The sequence below is a fragment of the Eptatretus burgeri genome, chromosome 18, assembly GCF_056783735.1.
Source record: "Eptatretus burgeri isolate ZD-2024b chromosome 18, Ebu_testis_v1, whole genome shotgun sequence".
NCBI lineage: Eukaryota > Metazoa > Chordata > Myxini > Myxiniformes > Myxinidae > Eptatretus > Eptatretus burgeri.
The window spans coordinates 19,630,072-19,655,500 of NC_140978.1; the positions used below are offsets into that span (position 1 = coordinate 19,630,072).

Consider the following 25,429-nt stretch of genomic DNA (forward strand, 5'->3'; position numbering starts at 1 on the left):
GCACGAATTTAAACATTAATAACTCGACCATTATAAATGCATCACTTTGTGGGTATGAACATCAGGCATTCAATGATATCAGGAAGTTTTTACAGCCATTTTTCCCTGCTGTGCAGGGGTTGGCTTTTTCTTGAGGCAATGTTTTTTTATGGCCGGATGCCCTTCCTGACGCCAACCCTGGTCGCCTCTTACGACACACAGGGATATGGTACACCTATTCTAACCGGGGCATACACCGGGACCAGTGCACTGGTACTCATTTCGCCGACCTCGGAAGGATGACAGGGTGAGCCAACCCCTTGGTGTTAATTCAGCAGCCAACGGGGCTTGAACTCAGGACCCTAGGATCCCAAGCCGCCACCCTAACCACTAAGCCAACACCAGGCTTAATGATATCAGGAAGGAAAGTGGAAAAAAAGATTTTGAGCACTTTGTTGTTAAGAAATTCTTTCAGACTGTTCCAAGTCAAGGCATGGTTGAGTAGGTCAAAAACATGGTGGCTTCAGACACCAGCGAGGTAACCCAGGAAACGCCTTAAGACCCCAGAGAGCGAGGTGGCCAAGGATCGCCTGATAAAGGATATTGTTATGGCTGTGGAAATTCGCAGAACACCATATAGGTCCTTCGATCAGTTATGCCGATAAGTTTGTGTTCAGATTGATTTCCCCACCGTTGTCTAATGGGCTTTATTCATGTGATCCGGGCTGTGATCTTTGAGATAGTGTTTTTCTTTTACTATCGTTATTTTGGACCAACCACAACGCCAACCACCAACCACCTTCTCCACCATGCCAACCACCAGCCACCCTCTCCAAAACCACCTCCACCACAAACATCGCTCTCATCAACCACCTTCTCCACAACGCCAACCACCAACCACCTTCTCCACCATGCCAACCACCAACCGCCTTCTCCACCACGCCAACCACCAACCGCCTTCTCCACCACGCCAACCACCAACCACCTTCTCCACTACGCCAACCACCAATCACCCTCTCCACAACCGCCTTCACAACAACGACCTCTCCTCACCATCCCCTAATTCACATCTCCCCCAATAGATCAACACGAACAACATCGCCTCACCTTCATCTCCGAAGCGACGCCATCTTTGCGCCAGCCACGGCGAGTCCGCATCGAATGGCATCGCTGCAGGCAGACGCTGGGGTCCGCTCGCCGCGCCAGTAGGTGATCTCGCGCACGTCCACTCGCTGCGCGGGTCGGTGATCTCACGTACGTCCGCTCTGTGCAAGCTTCGTCCGAGATTCGGATCAAGAGAGCGAGAGGGGCGGAGCCAGTGGGGGTCAGAGTTGAGAGGGCGAAGGCCAAACCTCGTCTCTCGGGCCCTATAAAAGGCCGAGCGGAACGCCAAGCGCAGTGAGTCGGTGGAGTGTCTGTCGGGGTTCGGAGCGCCTGGAGCCTGAAGCCTGCAATCGGTGGAGAAGCTGAGGAGAGTGGAGGAGATGCGAGCACGACCAAGCCTGCTGTGCCGCGTGGAGCTGCATGTTCGTGTGCGAGCCGGAGAGAGCTCGCCAACCAGCACCGAATGGTCTGAGGTGATCGGGCTTCGGAACAGTCCGAGCATTGCTGAAGGACAGACGGGTTCTTAAAGAGAGCATCAACTAAAAAAGAGCAAAGACCCGTTCGTTCCTCTCAGGCGTTGCCGGCTGGGGCCCGAATCACCAGGCCGCGGCCGAGCCGCGGTTACGCTAACTGCCATGGGGACGGAACGTCGTGGGTTGCCAAGGTAACCTGCGCGGCCTCTTGGAGCTCCTCCGGTCCTCAAAGCTCCATGAAATAAAGACCCCGAGAGGTCCAGTCTACCCCCCTTGTTTTTGAGGGGGTTTTTCCTTGCTTTTCTTTGTATGAAAGTTGTGGCGCCGAGTCCGTCAAGTAAAACTGAATAAGTGACTGTACATAATAGATAGACAGTGTTCGCTCATTCCTTTGCATTGTGTTTGGCTGTATAATTGTATATGTGCATGCTTGTATACATGCCTGCATGAATACCTGAATGCATACGTGTGTGAATAAATGTGCTTGTTTGAATGTTGACCTGTTCGTCACGTCATTTTCCCCAATTGAACTGCAATCTTGCCCTCGGAATATAGTGGGCTTTTAAATAGCCGATAATAGAATCGGGTCCAGCGAGGCCTCGCGATAATACCCCGCCCGGTTATCCCAAAAACGGAGCGAGCTGCTTAAGCGGCTCGTGTCCAAGCAGGCCTCACTGAGGTACAATCTCTCGGTCATCTACCCGCGTGAATAATAAGGTAAATCGATTATTTGGCGATCGGACCCTGTAGCGCGGGTAGAGTGCGGAAAAGGTTGTGGTGTGCTTGGAGCACACCCGTGACTGGTTTTCGGCATTGTTCCGGAAAGTCGCGACTGAATTGTCCGTCCGGTGGGCGTACGGCCGCGATTCGGCTAAATGGATACAGATGGATACAGAAGCAAACTATCAGGAAGGAAAACTGGAAATTTGGAAAGAGGTGAGCTGGGGATTGGGGCTAATGTGGGTAGAAAAGATCATGGTTTTGGATCGAGAATAATCTGAGATGGTGGTGAACAGCCATCTTGAAGTCCTGGAGGGAAGAATGAGATTGAAGAGAATGGGGAAGTTGGTCCTACAGGTGGGGGAAAAAAAAAGAGGAACAAATGAGTGGAGGTGAGCAGTGATTTTGGGAGTTTCACCAGAAGGGGGCTTTGTCCCCCCTGTAGAATCCCGAGGGAGGGGACAAAGCACGGTAAAAGTGGAGGTTGAAAGACCAGGAGGTGTACAAGACAGAGGGACTATCGGTCTGTCTTTGATGGGAAAATGATCAGCCCATGGGTTATAAATCCCTAATCGATTATAAATCCACCCTTCTCCTTTGTGTATCTGATAAATGGATAGTGACTACTAAGTTGATTGATAGATTAGACATGTGGCATGCTCATTGATTATTTAAACAACCCAAAAAACTAGCTTAATAATTATTGCATCACCTTGTTTTATTCTCACTAGCGGAGTACCCACCCTACGAGCGATCTTGTTGCAAGCATGCAACACGGTCTTCTGACGCAGACCTTTATCTGTGTGGTGCGTAGGCAAAAAAATAACCCGGTTACGTGCATGAAGCTAAAACATACCTGCTGCTTATAATTCAAAACACCTCATTGCACTGGAAAATGTGGGGACAGGAATACTGTCCTGGAAAAGGTGAAGACCCCCACCTGGAGGCGGCGCTACACGATACATCTTTACATAGAGAATTTGTGTACCTCTTCCCCCCCCCCCCTCTCTGAAGACCACCAGCAAAGATAAAACACCCCTTTACACAAATTGGGGCCATGCTGATCCTATGGAGCAATGCAGCAAGTTGGGATATCATCAGCCCAGAACTGGAGGAGGAGTTGAATGACAAACATGCAAACACCGGTCCGTGAATTATTTCGTAAGGTTTAAATTGAGTTAAAATAACTTTGAGTCAGAAATAAATTCTAAACTATGCAGCAATAAAATTCTGATACAATTGTATATATGTTTGAAATACTATGACAAGTTTTAAAAAACTTTTTAAAATGTGAGAAAGACAAGTAAATGTTATTATTCACTACTCAAACAAACTCAAATGAGCTTCTTAATGATGACGTCATAAAAACTAATATGACGTCATTGTGATGTATCAGGTTTGCGATACATTATCTGTGCTAATGCCCGGCTTGATTCCCGCAAACAAAATTCAAACAGCTTGCCTAGTTTCGGAGATAATGGTAGAGGCGATTTCCATTAGCAGCAATATTATGACGTCAACTTTTTATCTCGGAAGAATTCCCAAAATCGGAGATGGTTACTGCCTGCGCGTGGGCTTTCTGCATATACATGGCAAGTTTCACGAAGATCCGATGAAAACTCTGGGTTGTGAAACAAAAAATGTCAAAAAATAGGAATGACGTCATAAAATTGATATGACGTCATAGTGATGCATCATACGTACCGTAATTCATCTCTGCTCATGCCCTGTTCGATTCCCGCAAACAGACTTCAAAAATCTTGCCTAGTTTCGGAGATAATTTTTTAGGTGATTTCCATTAGCGGAGATATTTTGACGTCATAACTTTTTTCTCGGAGGAATTTTCAAAATCGGAGATGGTTACTGTCTGCGCAGGGTATTTTTACATATATATGCCGAGTTTCAGGAAGTTTTGATGAAAACTGTAGGCTGTGAAACAAAAAAGTCCACAAGAAGAAGATGAACAACAACAACGTGAGTCAGACTTAGAGATCCTCCACGAGGATTTAAAAACTTTTAAAAGGAGCTCCATTGAAAACATGCATCATCCTGTAGAATGAGAAGTAACAACAACAAAGTTGAAGTATTTCACGTAAATATTGTTTAATCACAGTGATTCAAGGTCAAAGATCATTACATTTTGCTCATTTGATGGAATGATGGATTGTCAACAGAGGGTGAAATGAACGTGCGTGTATCGACAGTGATGACATGTGACCTCCTTTTCACAGCTGAAATAGACGTCCCCAAAGGTGTCGCTATTGAGTACATCTCCTGACATTTTCATTGCATGCTTCTGATCAGGTGCAGATGTAGTGCACTTGTCTAGTTAGTGGTTTGATTCCTGATCTAGGAGTATAAACTATTGGACGGTGCTTCACAGACAGGACCTTGCATCACAAAGTGCGTCGTCCCTCAGATGGACGTTAAGCTGGGTGCCTCGTCTGCTATCATTCGTACTGGTAGACGTTAACTGTGCTCTGGTTAATATCTGCCAACCCACAGTGTCTTTAGACGAGGAATAGGTGAGTTATCGCCGATAACTTGAACAAATTGCAAATTCCTCCCCTAATATGTGGAAGAACTGCATCTGCATAATTCTTCATCGAAGCCGGCTCCAATATTCAATCGCTCAAGACTGCACGACTTCTACGGTTTCCTACACAGGTACTCCATGACGATTCTTTAAGTGTGGCATTGAGCATTATCCTGCATCACAGTGTACAATGACAGTTTTGTCAGGTTGATAACTCCAGGAAAAGTTCCTCGACTATGATCTAAGAGTGTCTTTGTTGGAAATCAATCTTGTGGAAGCAGTTGAGGTCTGTACAGCTACCAAATTCAGACCATTTGTGACTCTCCTCCAAAATCCATCCATCCATCCATCCATCCATCGGGACCATACTCTGTGCAGAGCGTCGGTGTTGCCTAAGCAGTCTCCTCAGCTGTTGGGCACGATCCTGGAGGGTCGCCACTCCGACACTCCAAAGTGATTATATTTGATGATGTTGACATATGCCAGGGGCCAGACCTCAACACAACAACCATTGGAGGCCAGATAAAATTTGGAATCGTCAGCCCAATGCAGAAAATTGCCGGTTCTGGTGATCTTGATAATCGAGTCAGTTGTTGTGGTGTTATGGGACCAGTTGTGGGACTGTCACTGGTAATCTCATCTGCTGAGTGAAGAAAACATTCATGTAACCTCAACGTCTGTCTGATAGTGCCGCTAACAGTGGATATTTACCCCATGTGCAGTGAACTGATAATTCATAATGCCATGTTTTAAAAATATCGATCATCTCATGGAGTCCTTGAACCTCCTCGGACCTCGATCAGGACGTTAGTTAAAGTACAAACCAGGAATGTGATAGTGTTCCATTACCTGGAAATCACATAACTGTCTGCATCTATCCCTAGAATCAACCTTCGTTCCAAATCACATCTCCCTCTCTATTGCTCTGACCGATGACATGACATGAGTTAAACATCTTCTTTTTGCATCCCACAGTGGTGAGTATACTCCAATCCCATCAATGTTTTCTTGATTCCATCCATTGTCTGCATCTCAATCAACCAACGTCCTTGGCCACCACCCGCCATTTTCCATAAGTTCACAAATGATAAAAGGTCTCCCATCAAACAATGCTTTGGTGAAAGCAGTCGCCTTTCCAACAATTCGGTCAAAAGTCAAAAGGAGAGTTCATGTTTCTGGGAGCACTCAACACATGCAAAATGCATACAGTACAAACATCAGTCACCTTTAACTGAAGAAGTCATAAAAGACACCTGAAAATATTCCGCGTGCGCAACCTTTTGAAATGTAAAGTGAAAATTAATTTCAGTCACAAATTATCGCACGTTTTCTCATCCAGTTTCTTCTGAATAATGTGAATCTCACTGTAATATTCATCTGCTTTTTAAAATTGTTCATCAGATAAGGAAATTTATTGACTTTCTGAAGTTCCCTTTAAGTTGCTGCGTAGTCTACCAACAACCACCCAACGCACCCCCTCCACCCCAAATCCCACCACATCACCCGAACCACAATCTTTACTCTTTCAAAAAAAAAAAAAAAACCACAAACAAACAAAAAAAAAACTTTCCAGTTGTTCCTGATCCATTTACTTGACTTGTGTTTCCAATCATTCTCCCCTTAAACATTTGGGGCCATATATTTATTTTGTATGGAAATATTAAGGAATTTTGATCCACCACCCCCAAGTATGTAGCCCTTCCCTTCCTCCACTCCTACAAAACTTATTTCCCTTCTCCACCCACTCTTGTCATACCCATCTTTCTCTCTCCTGTCATTTTCCTTCCTCTTCCATGTCTCAAATTTAATTTTCTCAATTTAGCCCCTTGACCACCACTACCCCTTTCCAAAAGTGTGTGCATAACAACTAGATGGTCCCTTATTGCTTAACAGCCTTTCTTGTGAAGCCTTAAAACTTCCCTCTACTCTCACGATTCATCTTTCTCCTCATTCCGCATCCCCTATACTACTTCACTAGTTGACCTAAGGCACGTTTGTCCAGCACTGATGGTTTCCAGCACGTCGTGACGCATCAGCCTTACGCATGGCAGTACGAATCACACCAAGCATGCGGTTTACGCGCGCATACACTCCGTAGCGGTTGACGCGGGCGCAGCCTCGCCCCCAGCTCACAATCCCTGTGAGGAATGCTGTGGAGCCGCGGTACGTCACGTGTGGGCCACCACTGTCTCCCGCACAGGCGTCCGCTGCGCCATTGGCAAACCCTGCACAGAACATGCGGCGTGAAATGGCGTGGGTTCCATATGCTTGACGGCAGGTGGCATCTGTTACAAAAGGCACCTCAGCCATCTATTAGGAGGAAAAGAGCATAAATCAAACTTAGTGTGCTGATAATTCTTCAGTTTTATAATTCTTAAAGATGTCTTCGTAGCCAGTGCAGATCATTTTAATAGCTTTGTTTGTCAAAAACTGATGGGAATGGGATGAGAGAGAGAGAGAGAGAGAGAGAGAGAGAGAGAGAGAGAGAGAGAGAGAGAGAGAGAGAGAGAGAGAGAGAGAGAGAGAGAGAGAGAGAGAGAGAGAGAGAGAGAGAGAGAGACACAGAGAGAGAGACACAGAGAGAGAGACACAGAGAGAGAGACACAGAGAGAGAGACACAGAGAGAGAGACACAGAGAGAGAGACACAGAGAGAGAGACACAGAGAGAGAGACACAGAGAGAGAGACACAGAGAGAGAGAGAGAGAGAGAGAGAGAGAGAGAGAGGGAGAGAGAGAGAGAGAGAGAGAGAGAGAGAGAGAGAGAGAGAGAGAGAGAGAGAGAGAGAGAGAGAGAGAGAGAGAGAGAGAGAGAGAGAGAGAGAGAGAGAGAGAGAGAGAGAGAGAGAGAGAGAGAGAGAGAGAGAGAGAGAGAGAGAGAGAGAGAGAGAAACAGAGAGAGAGAGAAACAGAGAGAGAGAGAAACAGAGAGAGAGAGAAACAGAGAGAGAGAGAAACAGAGACAGAGACAGAGACAGAGACAGAGACAGAGACAGAGACAGAGACAGAGACAGAGAGAGAGAGAGAGAGAGAGAGAGAGAGAGAGAGAGAGAGAGAGAGAGAGAGAGAGAGAGAGAGAGAGAGAGAGAGAGAGAGAGAGAGAGAGAGACAGAGACAGAGACAGAGACAGAGACAGAGAGAGAGAGAGAGAGAGAGAGAGAGACACAGAGAGAGACAGAGAGAGACACAGAGAGAGACAGAGAGACACAGAGAGAGACAGAGAGAGAGAGAGACAGAGAGAGAGACAGTGACAGAGAGAGAGAGAGAGACAGTGACAGAGAGAGAGACAGTGAGAGACACAGACACAGAAACACAGACACAGACACAGAGACACAGAGACACAGAGACACAGACAGACAGACAGACAGACAGACAGACAGACAGACAGAGAGAGACAGAGAGAGAGAGACAGAGAGAGAGACAGAGAGACAGAGAGACAGAGAGACAGAGAGACAGAGAGACAGAGAGACAGAGAGACAGAGAGACAGAGAGAGAGTAAAAACAAGCAAATTCAAGAAGACATATATGATACTCGTAAAATCCAAACCAAGAACAGTTGTCATGGAAAGAGCGATTTTACAATTTCGAACATGTGACCGCTCAAGTCTTTTACATGATTGATTGTTGTACCTGTGGCAAAATAGGTGTTTTACATGTTTTAGATATCCCTGACCTTTGACAACTTTTGACCACATTTTACACATGTATACTAACTGCACATACTACAAATAAGCTATGTAAGTTTCAATTTGATATATTGGAAAGCTTTGAGATATGGCGATAATAAAATCACAAAAGGTCCCATTTTATTATAATGGGGTGGAATTGTTGTCATGGAAACCGGTGACCCGTCAAAACGGCTAAATCAAATGTTCTGATTTTTGGTGAACCAATTCAGTGATCCAACTTGCAAATTCTGTTCAAATTTCAAGTCAATCGAACGAAAATTGTTGATTTTATGTGACCTTGACCTTTTGAACTATTGACCTCAAAAACAATAGGCTTCCAGCTTTTGACGAGCTAGATCAGTTGGTTAACTTTAATGAGCATTGGTTTAGAATGGTGACCTGTATGCGACTGACAAACAATGATACTTAGGAAATGAATATATAGGATTTGCGAATCTTCGATCTAACAAGTAATAAAGAGCGATGATCCTTTCAGCCCTTTATGGTGCCAAGTCACATCACTCCCTGCAGCATGGTGTACTCTGGTGTGCTTTATCATAGAACCAATGCCGATGCCGAGCCGAGGGGTCTTTACGAAGTTTCAGCCTGCGGAATGACGTGTGTCTACTGTAAGGAATAATGGAGGAAAATCCGTAATCATGAAACGAGCATGGGGAGGGGTGGGAGGGTTTGAGCTAAGTTGTGGTTCATGAGACAACACACAACCTTTCTACCTAAATAAATAATCGATACTCGATCTCTGCATACGTATTCACACAACGATGGAATGCTCGAAATATCGTCTTTGTAAACATTTAAGTATAAAATTACACACAGACTGGGGGCTCCCATACCTCCCCATGAATGCAACACGACATATATTGTTCTTCATTTTATTGTAAGAGTCACGCAGTTCGATCCAATTGCCCAGTTCGAATCAGGTGAGTCACTTAGTGACCACGTCTGCCCCCACCAAGGCAGAGATCTCCAGTTGGGTCCTGTACCCAGCATCGTATTACTGTGCTAATTGCAATATCTGTGCTGGGTGAGTGACGCACCGAGGCAAGTACGGGACCGATATTACCTTTTGGCTGAGCAATCAAATGTCCGGGTGATGTCGAAACTCGAGCAGTTCAAGACCAGGGCCAACCTTTATCCCACTCAGATTTCCCCCGTTGCTCCCTTGATTTGTTGAACAAGAAGCATATATACTGTGTGTACGTGTGTATATATATATATATATATATATATATATATATATATATATATATATATATATATATATATATATATATATATATATATATATACATATATATATATATATACATATATATATATATACATATATATATATATATACATATATATATATATACATACATATATATATATATATATATATATATATATATATATATATATATATATATATATATATATATATATATATATATATATATATATATACATATATATATATATACATATATATATATATATATATATATATATATATATATATATATAGTTGCGAATTCGCGTCCGCCGGCGTGCGAACAGCCACGTAACTCGAATCGCGGCACATCGCCCACCGGACGGACAATTCTGTCGTGACCCTCTTGGAACAACGCCGGGAGCTATTCACGGGTGGGGGTTTAACCTCACCACGATCGTGCCAATTGCCCACCCGCGCAGGATAGGGTCGCTCGCCAAATTCGATCTACCTAAGTACCTGCGCGAATGGTTGACCGGGCGATCGTACCACGCCACAGGCCGACTCCGGACACGAACCGCTTAAGCGGTCCGTTCCGTGCTACAGTGATAACCGAGCGGTGTTATCGTCAGCCTTGACAGTTCTGATTAATTACCGGGATGTTGCTCCCACTACGAACCCCTTACATGAAGCAGGATGGAGAGTCAACCAAAGGAAAGGACGCAGCGAAACGGGGAACAAGTTCACACAAGCACGTTTAATTCACACAGACCAGCACGGAAGGCACGTATTTACAGTCACAATAATCAAAATGCACATATAAAGTGAAAGAAAGAGTTAAAACCGAATACGCGTACACACGGCAACACTTAAACAGTTATACTTGTCGGACAGGCGCCACCCACAGTCATTTACACAAACCCAAAGAAAAGAAAGGACTTCCCTTGGTGTGCGTCGTCCACCTTGGCGACCGCAGTCTCGAGTCCCTCCGGCGTGGTACACCGACCAGCTCGTGCCGCGCGTATCTCGTGCTGTGCGCCCGACAACTCGGACGGGGTTTTTTTTTGGGGGGGGGAACTCGATCGCGTTTCGCCCGCTATCTCGGTGCGGACGGGGTGGGGAATGGCAGGCGCTCCGTCCAGGGACGGCACCGACAGGCTCGAGAAGCCCCATGCACAACCGAACCAAAAGATAAGAAGAAGAACCCGAACAGGGGATGCACACACGAGTCCAGTACGAAACGATTCCCGGTTTCAAGCTATTCTCTGGAACTCTCCGTTTTGAACGATCCTCTCAGTTCTGAGCCGCCCTCCAGTTTCGAACGATCCCCTCAGTTCCGAGCTGCCCTCCAGTTTTGAACGATCCCCCCGGAACTCTCTCTGTCCACGCCTTTAGTAGGGAGGTCCTTCCCCCTCTCTCCGCCCCGCCCCGTTCGGACATGTCACATCGCACATCCACTAATCGGGAGAGGACACGCCACCCCCCCTCCCTCTCCTCACTTCGGTGGTGAGGGGAACGAGATTCAAGCGAGAAATGTTCGCGCGGGCATTTTGGGCGGGCGATGTTTGCGCGGGCGTTTTGGGCGCGAGATCTTGGCGGGAGATGCCCCTTCACGCACTGGTTGCTGCCGCTGCCACTCTGCTTCTCCATCCGTCCTGCGGAGATCGTGACCGCACGATGTTCGATGAACGGCGAGTGGTGAAGATGGTGGTAGCGCAGATGTGGAAGGTGGCGTGGTGGCGTGAGTGGAGTGATTGTTTGCGTCGAGGTTGTTGGCGTCGTGGAGTGAACGGAGTGATTGTGGAGATGTTGGTTGTGGCGATGTTCGTCGTTGTTTTGTGCACCAAAATAACAATAGGAAAAGAAAAAATGGCTAACTCAAAGTGTCGCAGCCCGGATGGATCACATAAATTCCCTCTATACAACGGGTTTGGGCTAACTACACATGTACCTATGGAGATATCTCACCTGAGGGCCCTTTATGGGGTAATGCGAATTTCCACAAGCGTAACAATATATATATATATATATATATATATATATATATATATATATATATATATATATATATATATATATATATATATATATATATATATGTATTCAGAATCAGATCTGACAAATGCATACAAACAGCGAGGTCCTCAGACAGTTATTTCCCTAAATGCATGTCCAGGATAGACCTATCCCCATGTCTGGTGGGATTCTAAATGTGATGCGTTGAGAAGAGTAAAGACTAGATTCCCTCTCTTATGCAAAGCTCCTTTTTCTCATTACGACAGATACATTCATGCAGGTGAGATAGCCGTTGGCCCAACGGAGGCTCCACACCTGCCTTTTCCATCGACGTTGACATCTGCTTGTTTCACCGACGCCGCCACCCGCCTTTTTCCATCGACGTTGACACCCATTTATTTCACCGATGCCAATACCCGCCTTTTTCTGTTGACGTTTGACACCCACTTCTTTCACCGACGCTGACACCCGCTTTTTTCCATCGACGTTTTACACCCCGTTCAGCAGCTCTATGGATGCTAACTGGCTCTTTTTCATATCGGGATGAACATTGACGTCATAACTGTTGTTGACGTTTTATGAGCGCTTCATGTTTTCGCTCGGTAATTCTGACAAATGGCTGCTTTCTGCCATCCGTCCAGCACCATAGGCATGTCATCGTAGGCCAGGAATGGTCACGGGACAGCAACGATTCACAAATGGGGCGGGGTGGATATGGCTGGAGTCTGCGCCCGCCCAGACGAGCCGCCTATAAAAAGACGACGAGAGGTCCGTTCTTGACCAGTCAGGTGGCGACAGCTTTGAGAGTCAGTTGCCGTCAGTTTTGCGACAATCAGTCAGACTGCTTGACCTGTCAGTCGACCGCCAGTCAGTTGGTGATAGCTGGTTGCGGTTCTGACAGCTTTGAGAGCATTTCAGTCAGTTCCAGTCAGTCAATCGGCACCAGTGAGTTGGTGACAGCCTCAGCGCCTTACAGCTTCGAACAACGCCTCACAACACCTCAGCACTTCACAGTGTCTCACAGTTCCAAACAGCTGTCCATTGGTTGTGGCTTCTGGTGGCTCCTGACGGTGGGTGATGATCGGACCGTTAATGCTTGTTCTGCTCGAGACCTGCTCTTGGTGTCCCTGATTCTTGGCGTCCCTGGTTCCTGGGGGTGACGATGTAACGTTGATTGGCATTCAAGCCTGTTTGCGAGTGGGTGCACGGCAAGGCTGGGTGCTAGCAATGGACAAGGCATGCTCCCACATTTCAGCATGTTTTTATTTGACGTACGACGACTTCTATTTGGTGAGCAAGAGTGAATTTCTCTTCCCCCCCCCCCCCCTGAATGATCTGCTGGGTACCCTTGTCTCGTGTTTAATTGTTAAGTAAGGCAGAGATAAGCATCTGCTCTTTGTCCCTTTTTCTCTCAGTGCCCGATTATTTATTTGCTTACCATTATTTTCATTGATTTTTATATATTTTTTCCTTATTAATAAATTGCTTTGTTAACGTTCCAACCTATCCGTGCTTGTCCTTTCCTTCCACTGATCCAGCATTGTCCGAACCCAGATAGACTAGGAGGTAATTACCACACGAATTGACCTGTAATAGTTGGCATGCACCAGAGTTTAAGCGCTCGGCTCCCCTAATTAATCCGGCTCTTCCGAGGACAAACTGGGACTACACACCCTCACAATACACTTGGTACCCGTGGCCGTAACAATATATAATATAGTCTATAATGTACAAATATTGTAATATTGTACAAATATTGTACAAATATTGTAATATTGTACAAATATATATATATATATATATATATATATATATATATATATATATATATATATATATATATATATATATATATATATATATATAGTTGCGGTTCTGCAAAACCGCATGCCTCTAAGGCAATGGCACCCAACACACAGGAATCCCCAGGCAGTTATCTCATTAGTCTTCGTGCAGTCAGACCTTCCCCTCATGTCTAATGGGTTAACGGGACGAAGTGCGTTGCGTGGGTCTTATAACTTGGTCTAATGATATCTCTAGCTTCTATTCAATCCTGATTTTCATTCCAACCTTTTCCTTTTATCCATGATACACATCAAAGCAGGCACCACACCCAGGCAGCCACTCAATGAGAGACTCTCCACCAACACTGTTCAGGATGCACATGGCACGCCCTTTCATTTGAATCTGCGCACCGATTTATAATGTGTCTCACCTTGCTCAACCTTCGCTCACCAGAAGCTCACCACCTCGACCACCAACATCTCTCGCACACAGGAAAAATCACCCCGCACCTCCACGCACCTCCGCATCGATGCAATTTGCCACCAAACGGGTATGCTGCGTGTCCCAGGCCAATCAGATGGCGTGGCGCGGGGATGGGCCAAGCACGTTAATAGCACCAACCGCAGCTTGCTAGGGGTGCGCTGAACGGACATGCAGGACCGACATGACCCTCGTCCAGTCGCCAGAACACGGCCCGGGAGTTCGGTGCAGGGCTCCGGGCCGTGTCGCGCTGGATGTGCGAATGAGGCCGCTTCCCATGCCAGGAGCCTCGCAGGGCGGGGCCGGGATCCAATGGAAAGGCACGATTCGGATGACGGTGCATAGCTTCGGGTCATCGCCCCACCCTTCGCCCAGGGCTTATAAAAGGTGGATCGCGAAGACATCCGCTCTGTCTCTCTCCTCCCTCTTGCCTGCCTGTTTGCCTTGGCCACTTCTTCGCCTCTGTGCTCTGCCATGTCCTCACTGCACCCCGTTGTCTGCCTATCACTGCATCTGCACTCGGGGTTTGTGTGCGACAGATGCTCTTCTGGACCAGTGCGGAGCACACATTTCCTCGAGTCCCGGCAGAGTGATCAAGCAAGAGATAACGCGCTGACTCTTAAGTTGGGATCGTTCAAGTGGAGCATCCCCCAAAGCCTACTGGGTTGCGCGGTTTGTTGACCGCGCCAGGTATTGAGAGGCCGTTAGTTCTCATCTGCTCTCCTTCCTTCTATGCCTGGTGTTGGCATAATGAGTAGGATCGTGAGCTTTGGATCCTAGGGTCCTGAGTTCAAATCCCGCTCTGCCGTTGAATTAATGCCAGGTGGGTTTGACTCAGCCTGCCATCCTTCTGAGGTCGGCAAAATGAGTGCCAGCTTGCTGGTATACTGTGTCGGAGTGGCGACCCGTCCAGAATTGTGCCCAATAGCCAAGGAGACTGCTTAAGCAGCACCAACGCTCTGCACAGAGCATGGTCCCAATCTCCTCCTCTTTCCTTCTGGCCAACTAATCTTCATTGTGTGTGTGTGTGTGTGTGTGTGTGTGTGTGTGTGTGTGTGTGTGTGTGTGTGTGTGTGTGTGTGTGTGTGTGTGTGTGTGTCTGTGATGGCCCCCGTCGGAGCTTAAATTAAGATTGTAGAAGATATAATGGGAGAAATTTGCTCTGCATCTGCTTTTGTAAATTACTTGCCTTTTGTTGCACCCCACAAATTCCTTGCTCTCCCTGCTGTTCATAATAATAAACACCATTCACGGTGCCAAGTACCTTTACTCACCTGATTGTAAATAAATGCTTTGTATGGAAATGTTCCCAGCTCATTTTTGGCTTTTCCTTCATTGGTCCAGCATGGTCTGTATCCTAGCCTAGCCGGGTCGTTATCCCCAAACGATCTGTTCTTCTAGCTGGTATGTCCGTGGCAGTTACGCTCAGCTGCATCTGATCTGGTAAGATGATCTGGTTTGAACAAAGCGTACTGAGGGTGTGTCCCCAAGTAATTAGATCACATGCCTATTTTAGGTCACCGGTTTCCATTAAACGGAGGACCCCGAGTCACGTGGTTGAGGTATTGGCGTTCATGGTCGATAAGGGACCCGCCGAGTCATGGAGTTATCCCTGTGTGATGGCCTGCGATTCCGGAGAGTCTGGTGGGAACCCGAGGTGTCTTCCCCCCCACCCCCCTCGTGGTCTTCTCGCCCCGACCCCGGGTCTGCAACAAAATATATATATAACTAGAATGGGCACTCATAGAGCGCATACCTTCGCCGCCACTACTTTTTTGTTCTTGGTATGAGTGTGGGGAACTGGTTTCATATGAATGGTCTTATGACACAAACCACATATCTATAATGTCATGACCCCCCCCCCGACTTTCGGGGGCTACGGACTAAACAACAATCAACTTACGTCGTTTTGGCGAGTCTTCACTCGCAAGCTGGGTGAATACAACGTTTCAACAAGAGAAGGTAATCTCGTAGCAACCTCAACAAAAGTCAATCATTGTATAATACTATATTTAGGGGTATTAGCACACACAAGTTCCTGTTTTTAAAAATACTTTATTTTCAAGGTCGTGACCCCCCTGACCTTTGACCCCCTAACCGGTAACAAGAGTATGGGCGTCATTGTGTCATATTGCATATCACAAGATGAGGCGTTGAATTCTGAACATTTTGGCGTTAGTTGCATGCAAATTGAATAAAAATTGACCGTGTTATCGTAAAAAGACGATTTTGACCTTTTCGTGACCTTGACCTTGACCTTTGACCCGAACGATCCCAAAATCTAATCGAATGCTTCCTGGCTAATAACCAATCATCCCACCAAATTTCATGCAATTCGGCTTAATACTTTTTGAGTTATTTGAATCACAAGATTACAAATAAATAAATAAATAAGTACACGCCGACCAAAACATAACCTTTCGCAGAATGCGAAGGGAAATATATACTGTACATATACATATATATATATATATATATATATATATATATATATATATATATATATATATATATATATATATATATATATATATATATATACATATATGGAAACATACCTACTCGAAGCACTCAATATGGGAATTACTATGCTATACTAAACATTTTATTAACCCCTGGTAGCCGTATACGCAACCTTATAAACAGAAGTCCAGGTCAAATTTGAAGCTCCCCCATCATAGTAAGCACCGTATTATTTAAACACAAGTTGATTTTATGCAGTGAATGTGAACTATGTCCGAATCTTGCCGTGTCACCACTAATGTCAAATCAGTAACCTTTATACTTTTTATTATATACGCACTGGAGTACACGATGCAGGAGTGATATGACAGGTGAGTTGTCTTCATCTGAAGTCCCAAATTGTATGTTTACTCCTTCAATTTATTTTGAATATATAGTGTGCAACTCAGGTAATTTTCACTGTCAAATATTTTTCTGGCTAATCAGGCCAGAATCTCCAAAGGAAAATTACTCCCACACTCACTCATTCGTTTGCATGCAGCACAAGCCTGTGGGGTAGCATCATTGGCTGGGGGCATGGCTGTGCTGCTGATGCAGTACCCTCTGCTGGTTAGGGCAAGAATTTGGAATTTGGCCAGGGTGTCAGCGATAGCTTGCCTACTCTTCGCGAAGGACACCGTGGGATCTTTAACGTACACCAAAAAATGCTGGCAAACGGGATTCCCATTTAACGTCAATCTGATGGACGGCGCATACATTAATGAATCACCCTGCCACCTGCCTGTGAAACACTGGGAACACAGTTTAAAGCTGGGTCGGGATTTGAACCCGGGATAGTATACTTCCACACTAATTTAATGGATTCCTTATAGGACAATGCCACAAGAGAAGGCATCCCCACACTACTAATCAACAATTCTTCTACAATTAAATGAATGGTAATGTGCTGGGGGTATCAAATCTATCGAACAGAGATGATCAGGGACAAGTAATGCTGCAGAATCAAAGATATAATTTTTCAAATTTTTCCAGAGTACCGGCACACATAGCACGACCCTTTCTAAATGTTATTATTGAACTGGATTATTAATGCCCAAAAGACAGTGTTAGGGGATGAAATAGGATTCAACAACGACCCACTGACCTGGAGGATGCGTGAGCCGACAGCATCCTCGTGAAGTTGACCCCAACCGCTAATGGTGGAGAGACCCCCGGGTGTGAGCAACGGTGTTCCATCATGCTTGCTATCTGGAGGTGGTAGGCATATGGGCAGCACATAGTCCGAAAAGTTTGCTGGGTGTGCCAGCTCAATAAGAGCCACGTCGTAATCGTTGCGCACAGCTCCATGTGGTGGTTTGAATCGAATTATCTGGCAGATGGGAATTTTTTGCTCATGCTCTTCCTGTCTGAAGATGTTATAATCACCTGTGAGATATAGACAAGATGTTGAGTTACACAGCATGAATTTGCTGCTTGCATTACCTCCAAATTTAATCCCAAAGATCACTTTTTAAAGAGCGTGACCATCTATCAGTTTGCTCTTGTTTCGCAATAAAGCAGTCATCATCAATTCAATGTTTCACTGGCCCTGCAACTATGTGAGTAAACTTGTCTCCCAAAAATGATGTACAGTCCTCCAACCTGAATGCATTGTTATTGTCATACCTTTATAACTGGTGAATATTGCTGGCATGGCTTGTGAAATATTCCTTACATTGAAATCCAGCCATTTGAGATTAGTCGATTGGGGAACAGTAAACTTACGATGAAAACTGGGTCTCCATGTTGCTAAAAAAAACATGAATTAGGAGCCACCTACATGAAATGGTGGGAATAATTTTACCGTATTCACCACCACCTACTTATGCAGTACCAGCAGAGTACACACCCCTATGGGTGAGTGGAGTTTGTGCATTAATTGATGAAAGAAATATCATCTGTATATTGCAGGATGACTCGATAGATGTTTGTGTGGTGTGCATCTAAAGGGGTCTCAGGTGTCTAAGGGGGATAAAGGTCAAAAGTGCCGAAGTGGTCTAAAGGGTCTAAATGTCATCGACATCCTCTACATCCAATAGTTGTTTGGGTTTAAAGAGGTCTGAAGGGTCTTAAGGGATCTAAAGGTCTTAAGGGTTGAAAGGGTGTCAGGGGTCTAAAGGAGTCTAAATTGTTGAAATGGTCTGAAGAGTCAAAAGGAGGTCTAAATAGTCCAAAAGGGTCTAAAGTGTCTAGAAAGGGGCTAAGGCATTAGTTCTGAACTTTGTTTGGTTCGGCGAACCTCTTGGTCTCAGCTTGAGACGTCAGATACCACCTCTCATTGGTGACGCAGTCATTTTTAGCTCACCATTTTTATTTCCGGTGAGCTTATGTGATCGAGCAGTGTCTGTAGGTAAGTCAGTTTGTCAGTGAGTGACTGAGTGAGTGAGTCTGTAAACACTTCAGTCATTATTGCTTAAACCAAACACACGGTTTTGATGAAACTTGGCCACAAGCTTCATATCTGATGTGTAACGAAGGTGTATTGACCGTATAATGCCTGGTGTTGGCTTAATGGTTAGGGTGGTGGACTTGGAATCCGAGGATTCCGAGTTCAAATCCCCCTTGGCTGTTGAATTAATACCAGGTGGGGTTGACTGCCTGTCATCCTTCCGAGGTCGGCAAAATGAGTACCAGCTCGCTGGTATCCTGTGTCGGAGTGGCGACATTGTGTGGCGTATCCAGGATTGTGTCCAATAGCCAAGGAGACTGCTTCGGCAGCACCAAAGCTCTGCACAGACTATGGTCCCAATGGATGGATGGATTGACCGCATCAAAATCTGCGCTCATTAAGGGGGTCTACCTGGGGATTTTTGACCCCCCCACAAAATTGGTATTTGCTCTCTTCTCCGAAACTACACACACAATTTCGATGATACTTTACTACAACCTTCATCACTCGTGATGCACCAAAGTTTGTTCACAGCATTAAAAAAATCAGGGTCTAAGTGGAGCCGGTTTGAGTGACTATTGCTCCTTATCCAGGTGAGATTTATACTGTACTATATATAGTACGTGTACAAACAGTATCACTTTCGCTGGTTCAGATTGAAATGTATCTCATGTACCCCCTGATGAGGCATCACATGAGGTCCATGGACCCCTGGTTCAGAATAGTCAAAGGGTCTAAAGGGTATTAAAATGCTATTTGTTCAATTTTTTTAGTTTTTTATATATTCTCTGGTATAGGTGTTGAAATATCACGCAATCCTCATGGGACATATGATGAAAGGGAGACAATTATAATTTAGCGCACACGTACGTATTAGGAGTTTCCCATACTATCTATCTATGGTCCTCGGCTTGGGAGTAGTTACTGGACAAAATGATCGGACTGGTCCACTACAATGGGGGAAATAACCCAAATAATAACACTCATGAGAAATATAAAAAAAACAAATCCAAACATTTGAAAAATATTTCACGGAAAATCTAGGAAGAGAACCCCTGAATATACCCTAAAAATATGGTATCGATCAAACCAAGTGTCTCGGAATAGTGACTGGAGGAGGAGGAGAAGAAGGATAAGAAGAAGGAGAAGGAGAAGAAGAAGGCTATTTGTTGAATTGTCTGTTTTTACTACTTGGAGAAACAGATCAAGTCATAAGCTCATTAAGGAATTTGTAAAATAATACTGTATGTCCCTAAAACAAGAGGGCCAAACTTAACTCAAGGTTGCATGAGTGTTTCAAATTTAAATATCAATAATCAGGCCAGAATCTCCCAAGTTAATAAATACTGTGTAAAATAAATGGACATACAATGCAATACTAGTCTCCTGTATGGACTGGAGCCTCAGCACCACATCTGTCTCTCCTGGAATCTAAAGCTCTCAGCATTATTGGGATCTCCAGTGATGAGGTCAAAGCACAAGATCAGTTTCTCTCGCATCACAATTGGGTCTGTTGTCTTTTTTCTTTAACCTCCTCTCCTCTGGCGTAGCTCCCTCTGCTGTGTCTGCCTGCCGAGCCTCCCCATCAACTCTGTGACGTACGCATTCTTCCAGTGACGTTCTCTTCGTTGATCTTTCAAAATCCAGGCTTTCTGCACACTTCCACTCTTTTCTTCCTCTTTGCTCCTATATGTGAAACTGCCTTCCACAGATTGTTCAATCCCACTCTATGGTTTCAAGCAAGGGGTCTCATGTCATCCCCATCCCGTCTCACAATATATATACATTTTTTTTTTTACCCTCATTAACCCTTCCTAACCCAAATCTTCATAGGATGCAGTATTTTCTCCCCTCTCTTCTCCTCTTAACTCATTCCCTTCTTTGTTGTATCCAACTGTGGTCCCACTGTCATTACATCATCAGAGTATCTTTTTCAATACTGCAGATATAAAAACAGAGGTAGAATATACAAAAGACAGACAAAAACAGGTACAGAAAGATCAAGCTGTCAAGAAGAACTTGACATGGTCGACAACAAATGGTACACCAAGGCAGGTAAAGACAGTTGTCTGTACTTCATACAGAGAAGTAAATTGTGAGGATCGTTACCCAGAATGAGGTAGTCAGCCATGAGCGAGCGATGGTCACCATCACGGATACAGTGATCAGCCGTGAGCACCCAGCGTTCGTTCACCAGGGCACCACCACAGAACGGCTGACCATTGCGGCGCTTGGCCAGTAATACCTGGTGGGACTCGCATGTCAAACTCTCGACCATAACACGGAAATGCTAAAATCTCTAGCGAACAAGACTGAGCATTTAATGATCCAGACCCTCGCCGGAGTATTGTCCAGGTGACCCCTTTCACATAACAAGCCACTGAGAGTGACAAAGCCTCACTGTTAAGCCAGTTTGGAGGTGATCGCTCCCCCCCCCCCCCCCCCCGAGCGGAGGTGAGTGATCTTATCCTGAGCATGAGCTAATCCCATGCCAGCCATCAGGATTCTAACATAATTTAGATCCCCAAGAAGAAGCCAATTAGTCTGAAACGAACAACACGTGGGAGGTGGACGGAATAGAGCAGGCACGCACAAACTTTTGAAATAATGATTCATCAAATACAAGACTCAGGCACGAGACAGGTTTCCCGATGCATCCAGTGGATGAAGACAGATGAGCAAGGACGATAATCATCTCTGCTACCTAAGGTGGATGAAGGTTACGTTTTCACAGCTGTCTGTGTGTCGATCTGTCTGTCTATGAGCAGGATATCTTCAGAAGTTATGGACGGATTCAGACAAAACTTGACGACAAGGCCAAACTATTAGATTTTGGTGAAGATCCAGATCCGGATACTCAATTTTTTAAGTGGTTTGTCATCATTGAGTGATAGGGCCAAAAACGATATATAGCATGATATTTCAAAATATTGTGGATGGGTTGTGACAAAACTTGGTGGATGAGTTGGGTTGGTGACAAGAACAAGCCGATTAGATTTTGCAACAAGGCCTTTAGCCTAATAGCTGTGAGGAGCAACAGTCACGCATGAACAAGCCTCACCGCTCGGTATGCAACAAGGCTGTTAAGACCAATGAAAATTTGGTCCATCAGACCAATGGGCCCACGAGTAACTTCAAAAATTCTCGGATACAGATCTGGATTTGAATCTTCATCAAAATATTATCATGCCATCCTTATCACATTCTATTTCGTCCTCGTCACAGAAGCGGTGTGCTGATCACCAAGCTCTCCACCAAATTTAATTTGAATCCGTTCACAACTTTTCGAGATATTCTGTTCACAAACAAACAAACAAACAAACAAACAAACATACAAGCCGGTAGGCGACATGGGTGGTCGCTACATAATTGCATACGAGTCATACAGTTTTTGACCAATCGGGCTGAAATTTTTTGCCAAAGAGGTTGATTATAGTGCGCATAAAAGCCTGGAATCCGATTTTTGATTTTCGAAAAAACATTTTTTTAGGATTTTTCAAAAATTTCAAAGTGCTTTTGCTGGGCAACGGTGCTCAAAAGCACACAACTAGATCCTGATATGAACCTACGTGTCAGGTTTCATCAAAATCGGTTGACTCCTCTGGCCTCCAGAGCTGTCCAATACATACAAACAAACAAACAAACATCCAAACATACAAACATACGGAAAAAGTGAAAACAAGGGTACTCTATTGACCACCCAACATAAAAACATACATACAGATGTAAAAAGTGAAAACAAGGGTACTCTATTGACCACCCAACATACAAACATACATACAGATGTAAAAAGTGAAAATAAGGGTACTCTAGCGACCACCCAACATACAGACAGATGGAAAAACTGAAAATAAGGGTACTCTAGCGACCACCCAACAAGCCGGTAGGCGACATGGGTGGTCGCTATATAATTGTATACGTCATACAGTTTTTGACGGATCGGGCTGAATTTTTTTGACAAAGAGGGTCATTATAGTGCGCATAAAAGTGCGGAAGTCGATTTTTGATTTTCGAATTTTTTTTTCGGATTTTTTCAAAAATTTCAGTCCCGTTGCTAGGCAACGGTGGCATCCATAACAACGGTGCTCAAAAGCATACAACTAGATCCTGGTATGAACTGACCAGTCAAGTTTCATCAAAATCAGTTAACTCCTCTGGCCTCCAGAGCTGTCCATTACATACAAACAAACAGACAAGCTGGTAGGCGACATGGGTGGTCGCTACATAATTGCATACTAGTCATACACTTTTTGACGGATCAGGCTGAAAATTTTTGACAAAGAGGTTGATTATAGTGCGCATAAAAGCGCAGAAGCCGATTTTTGATTTTCGAAAAAATTAATTTTTTAGGATTTTTCAAAAATTTAAAAGTCCCATTACTAGACAACGGTGGTGTCCATAGCAACGGTGCTCAAAAGCATAGAACTAGATCCTGGTATGAAGCTACCTGTCAAGTTTCATCAAAATCGGTTGACTCTGGCCTCCAGAGCTGTCCATTACATGCAGACAAACATACAGACAGAGAGAAAAAGTGAAAATAAGGGTACTCTCGCGACCACCCAACAAGCCAGCAGGCGACATGGGTGGTCGCTATATAATTGCATACTAGTCATACAGTTTTTGACGGATCGGGCTGAAAATTTTTGACATAGAGGTTGATTATAGTGCGCATTAAAGCGCAGAAGCCGATTTTTGATTTTCGAAAAAAAAAGATATATAAAAATATTTTTCGGATTTTTTCAAAAAATTCAAAGTCCCGTTGCTAGGCAACGGTGGCATCCATAGGAACCGTGCTCAAAAGCATACAACTAGATCCTGGTATGAACCTACCAGTGAAGTTTCATCAAAATCGGTTGACTCCTCTGGCCTCCAGAGCTGTCCATTACATACATACAGACAGACGGAAAACCTGAGAATAACAGTAGTCTAGCAACCACCCAACAAACAGACAGGTGTGAAAACATCACCTCCATCCACCTTCGGTGGCAGAGGTAAAAACAAAAAGAACAAACATTCGATTAGTACAACAAAATTTAAATATGCATTTCAATAAAATAGACATTATCAAAGCTTTTCGACTTGCACTCCTCAGGTTAAAACCATAAGGAGACGAAGAAGAAGCACCAAACCCTCGTTTATGAAGTCACAATGTAATGTCCTCAACGTTGATTGGTTGAGAGAATGAAAGGACCGGATTACCTGATTGGTGGAAACATGGAGCATAATGAATAATGAGAAGGCGGAAATGAACCATCATGAATGATGAATAGGTGAGGATGAATCACCAAGCACTGGCAGAAATGCAACGCCAACCCTGTCTATCAAGTACATTACACTTGTCCCTGCTAGTATAGTCCAGATTAAGTACATCTGTGGATGAACAAACACACCCTCAGGGATGGGTGCGGCGAATTTGGACATAATCCACATTGAAGAAATACAAAATCATCTTATGGTTAGATTAGATATAATAATGTTATGGTTAAATTAGAAAACTTTTTCAAATTGTACCAAAAGTCAGCAAGGCATGTTTGTTGAGTCTGTGGTTTGAGGTGTGCTGCAAAATATGCAAATGTGGTGTTGAAACAAAATTTCCTGTGCCGATAGTTTGCGTACACAATTGGTACATTATTCACTTGGTATGGTTAAACTAGACAATTTTGTTCCAATTTCAAGCGTCGCAAGTATATAGATTATTATTGTACATCTGAGAATGAGCAATCTTATCTATAAGTGGAAGGGCGTTCGGTGGAGCGCATACCTCCGCCACGTAATGCCTGATCCACGAGAACATATCGGGCCCAACACATTTTTGAGATATCATGCGATATATCGTTTTAGCCCTCTCTCTCAATGGTGAAGAATCACTGAAAAATTATAATTTTCAGACGAGGATCCAGATTCGGATCTTCACCAAAATCGAGTCAATTCGTCCTCGTCACACGACCAACCTGTCCACCAAGTTTCATCCGAATCCGTTCACAACTTTTTGAGATATCCTGCACACAAACAACAGACAAACAGATAGACAGGGGTGCAAACATAACTTCCTTCCACCTTTGGTGGCAGAGGTAATAAAGTTGATGCGTCCACTGACACTCACACACATCCGTTGACACACTGACCGATTACAATAGTCTCTCCTGCATCTCTTCGAGAATGGGCAAGGTTAATAAACAGAACAGGTTAACATAGACCCACCTGCCAGGGACAGTGACCGGGCAAACAATGGTTGCCTCGCACAATTCGAGGCCCAAACATCTGCCTGCTCTCAGCTTGCATGCTCTTGTTCACCCGTAACAACCCACAAGAAAACTCCTCTACACCCATGGGGACGAGAGACAGAAAGGTGAGGTTTTATGAACATTTCAAAATTCATCTGGTAAAGATTCAAGTCCCTTTTCACTAGACTAGATGAAGTTCAGGTAATGTGCAAGACAACTTGCAAATCAATCTCTCAGCAACTTGGACAAGTTACTTAAGCTTGGTTTTAAATTGAAGTTCGAATTAGTATTCGTGTAGACTATGTGGGATCAACTGATTTGAGGATGGATGGCATTCAAA

The 25,429-nt window shown here is 44.5% G+C and overlaps 1 protein-coding gene across 5 annotated transcripts in view; it reads right to left on the reverse strand.

The window, feature by feature from the left end:
- Positions 1-4,354: 4,354 nt before the first annotated feature.
- The window catches only part of LOC147008692 (coagulation factor VII-like), a 79,054-nt gene continuing 57,979 nt past the window's right edge, over positions 4,355-25,429 (reverse strand). For all 5 annotated transcript variants that reach the window (XM_085863458.1, XM_085863461.1, XM_085863459.1 and 2 more), the window contains 4 exons: positions 25,067-25,185; positions 20,975-21,110; positions 17,582-17,862; positions 4,355-7,122 (listed from right to left, as the gene is read on the reverse strand). In XM_085863458.1, coding sequence (XP_085719584.1) covers positions 6,796-7,122; positions 17,582-17,862; positions 20,975-21,110; positions 25,067-25,185 — 863 coding nt within the window. In that variant the 3' untranslated portion in view covers positions 4,355-6,795. The remainder of the gene's footprint in view (positions 7,123-17,581; positions 17,863-20,974; positions 21,111-25,066; positions 25,186-25,429) is intronic.